General features: G+C 44.8%; 1 protein-coding gene across 1 annotated transcript in view; it reads right to left on the bottom strand.

Annotated features, from left to right (window-relative positions):
• Positions 1–9,167, bottom strand: part of lmln (leishmanolysin-like (metallopeptidase M8 family)) — a 34,800-nt gene that overhangs the window by 16,552 nt on the left and 9,081 nt on the right. The window contains exons 4-8 of the mRNA XM_037686644.1: positions 8,236–8,318; positions 5,445–5,562; positions 3,382–3,560; positions 2,682–2,787; positions 2,508–2,602 (exon numbers count right to left, since the gene is read on the bottom strand). Coding sequence (XP_037542572.1) covers positions 2,508–2,602; positions 2,682–2,787; positions 3,382–3,560; positions 5,445–5,562; positions 8,236–8,318 — 581 coding nt within the window. The remainder of the gene's footprint in view (positions 1–2,507; positions 2,603–2,681; positions 2,788–3,381; positions 3,561–5,444; positions 5,563–8,235; positions 8,319–9,167) is intronic.

Genomic DNA, 9,167 nt, shown 5'->3' on the forward strand with positions numbered 1-9,167 from the left:
CTGGTGACAGCTGAAACATCTGACTGGTAACAGCTGAAACATCTGCCTGGTGACGGCTGAAATATCTGCCTGGTGACAGCTGAAACATCAGACTGGTGACAGCAGAAACATCTGCCTGGTGACAGCAGAAACATCTGACTGGTGACAGCTGAAACATCTGACTGGTGACAACTGAAACATCTGCCTGGTGACAACTGAAACATCTGCCTGGTGACAACTGAAACATCTGACTGGTGACAACTGAAACATCTGTCTGGTGACAACTGAAACATCTGACTGGTGACAACTGAAACATCTGACTGGTGACGGCTGAAACATCTGCCTGGTGACGGCTGAAACATCTGACTGGTGACAACTGAAAAATCTGCCTGGTGGCGGCTGAAACATCTGCCTGGTGACTGCTGAAACATCTGCCTGGAGACAGCTGATCTATATGACTGGTGAAAGCTGAAATATCTGCCTGGTGACAGCTGAAACATCTGCCTGGTGACGGCTGAAACATCTGACTGGTGATGGCTGAAACATCTGCCTGGTGACGGCTGAAAAAACTGCCTGGTGACGGCAGAAACATCTGACTGGTGACGGCTGAAACATTTGCCTGGTGACAGCTGAAACATTTGCCTGGTGACAGCTGAAACATCTGCCTGGTGTCAACTGAAACATCTGCCTGGTGACGGCAGAAACATCTGACTGGTGACGGCTGAAACATCTGACTGGTGTCAGCTGAAACATTTGCCTGGTGACAACTGAAACATCTGCCTGGTGTCAACTGAAACATCTGCCTGGTGTCAACTGAAACATCTGCCTGGTGTCAACTGAAACATCTGCCTGGTGTCAGCTGAAACATCTGCCTGGTGACAGCTGAAACATCTGCCTGGTGTCAACTGAAACATCTGCCTGGTGTCAGCTGAAACATCTGCCTGGTGACAGCTGAAACATCTGACTGGTGTCAGCTGAAACATCTGCCTGGTGTCAACTGAAACATCTGCCTGGTGTCAACTGAAACATCTGACTGGTGTCAGCTGAAACATCTGCCTGGTGTCAGCTGAAACATCTGCCTAGTGACAGCTGAAACATCTGCCTGGTGTCAACTGAAACATCTGCCTGGTGTCAGCTGAAACATCTGCCTGGTGACAGCTGAAACATCTGCCTGGTGTCAACTGAAACATCTGCCTGGTGTCAACTGAAACATCTGCCTGGTGTCAGCTGAAACATCTGACTGGTGTCAGCTGAAACATCTGCCTGGTGACAGCTGAAACATCTGCCTGGTGACAGCTGAAACATCTGACTGGTGTCAGCTGAAACATCTGACTGGTGACAGCTGAAATATGCTCTGATGCTGGAAACCATTAGATTATTGTGGCCCATATGACACTGAAGATGACTTTTGTTTTCCTGGAAAAAGACAGTTTCCTGCAAGATGTTTTCCACATGAACAATAACCAACTTGTTTTGATATCCTGATGCATGCTCAACTTGTTTTGAGTTATTTCCATAAAGCCAACAGTTCTGGAGTCCAGTAACTTTAATAGAAGTGTATGTGTTTTAATAAAGGGCTCATGAGCTGCTGTGCCATGTTAGAAATCCATCTGGTACCAGTAACCAGTAAATCTGGTGGGGCTTGAATCTGGAGCGGTAAGCATACCTGCAAACTCTGGAGGGATGAAAAAGGTGACAAACTATATATTAACTTTAATAACCACCAACTGTGAATTTAGGGAAACTTTTTACTGTTTTCTGATTTACTGATAGACTCATAACAGAAACGACCTGACATCATGCAGCCCTTCCTGTGCCAAGAAAGTGACCCCCACCCCCCCCCCCCCCCCCCCCCCCACACACACACACACACACACACACACACACATTTTTAGTCAGTTTTGTCAACCAGCATGCCGTTATTAAAACAGAAAATAATTGACAGGTTCCTTCCTGCCTTGGTGCCACAGTTCACACTGCAGAACTTTTATTCTCGTTTCCTTCACAGTCCTCCTGGATGAACATCCATCTCCTTCACCCGTTGTTTTCATTTCCACTGTTCCTTCCCCATCACCGAGTTTAACTATTGTACTTTCCAGAAAACTTGTGTTACATGGCTTCTTTCTCCCCAACACCATCTTTCTCCTTCAAGGCGTTCTCTAGAACTCCATCAGACGGACTTTTCAACTCTTTGGGCAAAATCTCGCCGCGCACAACACAGACGCGCTAGCTAAGGTGCTACGCGCTCCGTTTCTCTCACACGTCCTAACCCCACCCGCCGGTCAACAACTTGATGTAAGTTAACGCACAACACAGAGGTGTCTCCCCCTCCTCCCTCTGCCCCAACAACAACCCCCCCCCCCCCCCCCCAAAAGAGATGAGCACCTGCTACGCTACGTGACAGAGGAGGAACGCTGTTTCTTAAAGGGAAATCATCCACCACGCCTCTGACTGGGATGGGGGTTACAGACACGATGTTTGCACCTCAGTGGATGGAGATGTTCCATCAGGTGTGGTTTGGTGCTCACCTCTCATTGAAGGCAGGCAGGCCACTGGCAAAGCGAGGGGTCAGAGGTTTACCCTCATCGTCATGGTAGAAAGCAAACAGGCCAGCTGAAAACCCCTGGAGGACAGAAGATGAAAGCATCGTCACCACACACATCATCTGTAGACGCCGTGTAAACCTGAACACAGATGAGTACCAGAGCATGGATGATCTCATGTTTCACTGTGGAGAGCATCCCTTCAAACTCCTGAGGCTGAGAGGAGATCATAGCAGGACACAGGTTGGCATACCCTGCTATGGGCCTGAAAACACACACACTGTTAAAATATGACCCTTTGACCCGGTCCAACTCATCCTGGTGTCCATGACACCACAGCACAGAGGTGGTATGACATGGTGAAGGGTTAAATGTGTTGTTCATCTGACACCATAAGCTGGTCTACAGAGCATGTCCTGTCTATGTTTCCATGTGTTAGTTCACTTCATGCCCCCCAGGGCAGGAAATCAACCAATCTGAAGCTACAGTCACAGAATCTGTTGTTCAAACCTGAGCAAGGAACTGGCTCCCAACTTATGTTTTGCCTCTGTTAATGGAACAGGTTTGGCTCTGTGTGAACATCTGTTGTATTCAACGTTTTATAAACCAGGGTCACATGTCAGAAGGCAGGAAGAAACCCGTCGCCATCATCTCAGAGAGCAGCAGAGACTGCAGGAGACTTTAGACCAAAACAACCTTTAATAAAGGCAGTGTGCATGAGGAGGACGGGTCCTGGTGTAAAAAGTACCTGCAACTTTTACTGTGCAACAGTAGAAACTGAGCTCAGGAAGCTTCAGGATTCAAGTTATTAGAGGCGTTAAAGGAATAGTGAGTGTTTGTGCCTGTGCTGTCCTCCCACCTGTCCAGCTCTGCCTCCAGCTGGCAGTAGGCAGCGTAGGCCACGATGTTCTCCTGTCCACATCGCTCTGTGGTGATGCCGCTCACATAGAGCACAAAGTCAGACCCCTCCACCCCAGAGCCGTCTGGGGGTCCTACGGGGCCACACGACTTTCCAGAGTCACTGCATACCTTGCATTGCTGAAAGACAAATAGATGAGGTGGAGGGATGAGCAGTGGTCACACACAACAGGAGAGCTGAGGAACATCACGTACCAACTGTACTCTGAGTCTTTCATCCGTCTCACACCAAAACACCTGCAGGCTAAACAAGTGGTTTACAATACGGTAGTCCCTCGCTACTTCACGGTTTGTTTTCGTGGACTCGCTCTATTGTGGTTTTTCAAAATATGATTGGACATGACACAAATCAGCTGATTGATGGATGATCCACACCATCAGCGTGGAATTTTTATTTTAAATACATTATTTTAAATTATTTAGCATCCTGGTGGTTTCTTCTCAGGAGTACAAGCTCTATTTTTCTGATCTCATTAAAGTTATGTACCAGAACAAAGAGTACAAATTGTTTAAAGTACAACAGATAGCAACAAAATGTGGCTGTAGCCTTTGGCTTTGTTACCGACCAGTTCTTTAAACCACGTTAGCTGCTCTGTGTGTCACCTCAGTGCTAGTTTTATCAGTTAAAATTATTTACATTTTATTTAACATAATATTGGCATTAAGCTTATCCTTCCACAGAGCTCCCAGCTGGTTTTTATGGTTTTCAAAGCCCAGTCTGCTCCACTCCAAATACTTGAAACACATTTTTCTCTGATTATGAAAAATTCCATCTACATAACTAACAACAAACACTGAATAAACCCCATCGTTCTCTGTGGTTCATGAAAACATTCACTTATAAATAAACAGAGGAAGAACATCCTTATCTTGGCTGACGATTTTTGCAATCAAACGTTGCGTGGCTGTGTGCTGACTAGAGCCGTCATTTCTAACCCGGGCCATGACAATGTGCTGGATGGGTGGGCTGGGTCGGAGTCGGGCTTTTGATTGCGTCAGCAGATCAGCCGCGATCCAATTATATGGCAACATGGCTTGCCATAAAATCCAATTATAAGGCAACATGGCTTGCCATAAAATCCAATTATATTGCAGCATGGCCTGTCATAAAATCCAATTATATGGCAACATGGCTTGCCGTAAAATCCAATTATATGGAAACATGGCTTGCCGTAAAATCCAATTATATGGCAACGTGGCTTGCCATAAAATCCAATTATATGGCAACACGGCTTGCCCTAAAATCCAATTATATGGCAGCATGGCTTGCCCTAAAATCCAATTATATGGCAGCATGGCCCGTCATACCTTCACCAGCCGCACACGGCCGGCCATTTGACAGCGAGCTGACCGGCCTTGAGGTTAAGTAAAGTTCAGTTAAGCTTCGGATGGGGCTGCCAGGCAGCGATCCATCACCCAAATGGACGTTCATTCAGCCGCTGCACTCAGTGGACACACGGGGCCAACGACCCAAACAAGTGAAATCCCAAAGCAGACATGTCAGAGCGGTCCGTGTGTGAATAAATCAGAATGCAGGCAGAAGCAGGGATTTAATGTGCTTTGACGGCCATGAAAGGACAAACACCCCCTCAGGTCCGAACTTCTTCCTCTTTTACTCAGCTGCGAGTCACAGCAGTAAAGTTAGTTTTACGTTGGACATTCGAGCTCCGTGGCTTCAGCGGTGTGTTCCTCTTGTTCGATCAGATGCAGGCAGTCTGACTTAGGTCAGCTGAACTCGAACGAGAGGAACACACCGCTGAAGCCACAGAGTCCGAATGTCCAACTTCCAACATAAAACTAACTTTACTTTGGTCCGCACATTCGCAGACCCTTAATAACTATAAGTAGTGAAAGCTTAATTAAAAATGTTGGGGGTGGGGGGGGGTTCAGGTTCGGACCAGTAATTACTGTTAATTCGTCGAGTCAGGCTCAGAAATGATGGCTACAGACTGGGGCCGGGATGGATCGGATTTTTTGGGGCCTGAATGCAACTGTAGTGCTGACCTGCAGGTGGTGCGGTGGTACAGTAATGGGGCCACACCGGGTGACGTCTGCACACGCCTCCTGGCAGTAGCGGTGAGGGTCACCTCTCTTCCTCATGTACTGATTGGTCGCACATTGTCTGAAGACAGAAGCACAAAGATGGTGAAGAGCCGCACCCTTTGGGCCATCACAGCAGCACCAAATGTATCCTCACACAATTATATAGAAAACAAATTATGATTATTTCAATATTACAGTTATCGAAACAAATCGTTTAAGTTTGAAACATTGAATTTGTTGCACTTTAAAAGACGTGTGAACTGCCTTGAAAGTTCTTACCAGCCTCTTAGTGGACTCTCTGATAAAGTGAAAACTACTTGTTCAAAAGTACCATACTGTAGGGCTGGGCCATATCATATTGTTCACCATAATACTGGTAAAAAAAACTTGCTAGGGAAAATAAATCATGTGCTAATTTCATGGCGTAAAAACGTCAGTGTTTCCCCTACCATTATACAAACCGGATTCCAAAAAAGTTGGGACACGAATCAAATTGTGAATAAAAACTGAATGCAATGATGTGGAGATGGCAAATGTCAATATTTTTTTCATAATATAACATAGATGACAGATCAAAAGTTTAATCTGAGTAAATGTAACATTTTAAAGGAAAAATATGTTGATTCAAAATTTCACAGTGTCAACAAATCCCAAAAAAGTTGGGACAAGTAGCAATAAGTGGCTGGAAAAAGGAAATTGAGCATATAACGAACAGCTGGAAGACCAATTAACACTAATTAGGTCAATTGACAACATGATTGGGTATAAAAAGAGCTTCTCAGAGTGTCGGTGTCTCTCAGAAGCCAAGATGGTAAGAGGATCACCAATTCCACCATTGTTGCGCAGAAAGATAGTGCAGCAATACCAGAATGGTGTTACCCAGCGTAAAATAGCAAAGACTTTTAAGTTATCAACCGTGCATAATATCATCAAAAGATTCAGAGAATCTGGAACAATCGCTGTGCGTGAGGGTCAAGGCCGTAAAACTCTACTGGATGCTCATGATCTCCGGGCCCTTAAACGTCACTGCACCTCAAACAGGAATGCCACTGTCAAGGAAATAACAGAATGGGCTCAGGAATACTTCCAGAAAGCATTGTCAGTGAACACAATCCACCGTGCCATCCGCCGTTGCCAGCTGAAACTCTACAGTGCGAAGAGGAAGCCGTGTGGCAAAATGGAAGACTGTTCTGTGGTCAGATGAGTCACGATTTGTAGTTCTTTATGGAACACTGGGACGCCATGTCATCCGGACCAGAGAGGACAAGGATAGCCCAAGTGGTTATCAACGCTCCGTTCAGAAGCCTGCATCACTGATGGTATGGGGTTGCATGAGCGCTTGTGGCATGGGCAGCTCGCATGTCTGGAAAGGCACCATTAATGCAGAGAACTATGTTCAGGTTCTAGAACAACATATGCTCCCATCTAGACATCATCTCTTTCAGGGAAGACCCTGCATTTTTCAACACGATAATGCCAGACCACATTCTGCAGCAATCACATCATCATGGCTACGTAGGAGAAGGATCCGGGTACTGAAATGGCCAGCCTGCAGTCCAGATCTTTCACCTATAGAGAACATTTGGCGCATCATAAAGAGGAAGGTGCGACAAAGAAGGCCCAAGACGATTGAACAGTTAGAGGCCTGTATTAGACATGAATGGGAGAGCATTCCTATTTCTAAACTGGAGAAACTGGTCTCCTCTGTCCCCAGACGTCTGTTGAGTGTTGTAAGAATAAGAAGGGGGGATGCCACACAGTGGTAAAAATGGACTTGTCCCAACTTTTTTGGGATTTGGTGACGCCATGAAATTTGGAAACAACAGATTTTTCTCTTAAAATGATACATTCTCTCAGTTTAAACTTTTGATCTGTGATTTGTGTTCTATTCTGAATAAAATATTAGATGTTGGCACCTCCACATCATTGCATTCAGTTTTTATTCACAATTTGTTTAGTCTCCCAAGTTTTTTGGAATCCGGTTTGTACAAGCGGGGCGCCCCACCCCGTTAACAGAACCGAACTGTGGCCATTTCTGAATTATTATGGGTTCAAATGACATTGGTAGAATTTGGTCCTATTTACTTGATAAACACGACACTTCACTCAGATATGTTTTGTTGACAAGTTGTTTTAATGTGAAGTTCTGCCGCAGCTTTTAGCTGCTCCAACACAAAGTTCATCTACAAGTGAAGCTGATGGGTCAATGCTTCATTTCTCATGTGCTGCCGCTCAGTTTTGAACCAACAACCTTTGGGAAAGTAGTAATAACCAAATCACACACATTGTTCTGTTTTAAACTGTGTTCCTGGTGTTATGGTATAGTATGGTATAAAGTTTATTCATTTTAAAAAAGTACAAAACAATTCCATAACAATATAAAAAAGATACAAAAGATTAAAAATGAAAGGCAGCAGAAAGAAGAAAAAATCTTATTATATCTGCCCCTTTTTTCAAACAATTATTTCAATCATAATAATTTTCAAGTAACAGAACAAAATGAATAATTCCTGGTGTTAATGTTAGATATTGATTGTGAATGATTAAACTAATATCCTGCTGCTTGTTTCATGCTCAGGGAGGTGCAGGGGAGAGATTCAGCTCATTCAGGAGGCAGGCAGCATGACGGCGCCCTCACAAATACTGCTAAATGTTAGCTGGCTTTGTTACATTGTCTCACACAAAAACAGAAACGATGTCTAAATCCTAAACTAAAGCATCAAACATTCACAAAACCAAGTGAGCTACGCACCTGCTGAGCAGCACAGGTCCAACCCTGCGCCGAACACTGAAAGCCCTTTGCAGGTAGTCGATGGCCTGAGGAAACAGCTTCTCCTGAAGAGGACAAAGCAACCCGTCAGTCTGTTTTCAGCATTTTAACCTCACCTTTACACTAGCCAAACTAAAGCAGATAAGTAGGACGCTGCAGGTGATGAGGCCTGTGCATGGGCAGCTCCTGCGTTTTGATCCACATTTTGCTCAACACTTACACCTGCTGCCTGCTCCTTCTCAGTGTCAGTGGCTCTCAATACCATTTATATGCTGGACCAAATGTGCCCGTCGAGATCAGCAGGTGTGAGCAGTTTGCACGTCTATAGCGTCAGATCACGAAGTCGCAAACACCTCGTGCACTAAAGTGACAGAAAAAAACTGTTTCTCACTATGAGCATAAAGGATGAAGTAGAGAGGAACTCCGTAAAACTCAATGAACAATTCCAACAGGTGCATCTAAAAACAATACAGTAATTGCCAGTCTATGGAGCGCACCTGAAAAAATGCTGCGCACAGAAACTTAAAAAAATAATAAAATTGTACATATATAAGCTGCTGGTGCTCACACTGTAACATGAGAGGCAGCACACAGCTACTGTACTGGGAGAGATGTGCAGCTCCAGGTGTAGCTCAAGAATCAACCACCAGATGGTGTTTTATAGATTTATCTTCATGTTCAACACAGAGTGACCCCCACAGGTCTTCATGACAACTACCTCCTCACGCATGGTTACTCTACTGAAGAACACTAACACACGACGAACACAAACTAACACATGACGAACACAAACTAACACATGATGAACCCAAACTAACACATGATGAACCCAAACTAATACATGATGAACCCAATCTAACACGTGACGAACACAAACTAACACATGATGAACACAAACTAACACATGATGAACA

Source organism: Nematolebias whitei, chromosome 13, assembly GCF_014905685.2.
Source record: "Nematolebias whitei isolate Nwh7 chromosome 13, NemWhi1, whole genome shotgun sequence".
NCBI lineage: Eukaryota > Metazoa > Chordata > Actinopteri > Cyprinodontiformes > Rivulidae > Nematolebias > Nematolebias whitei.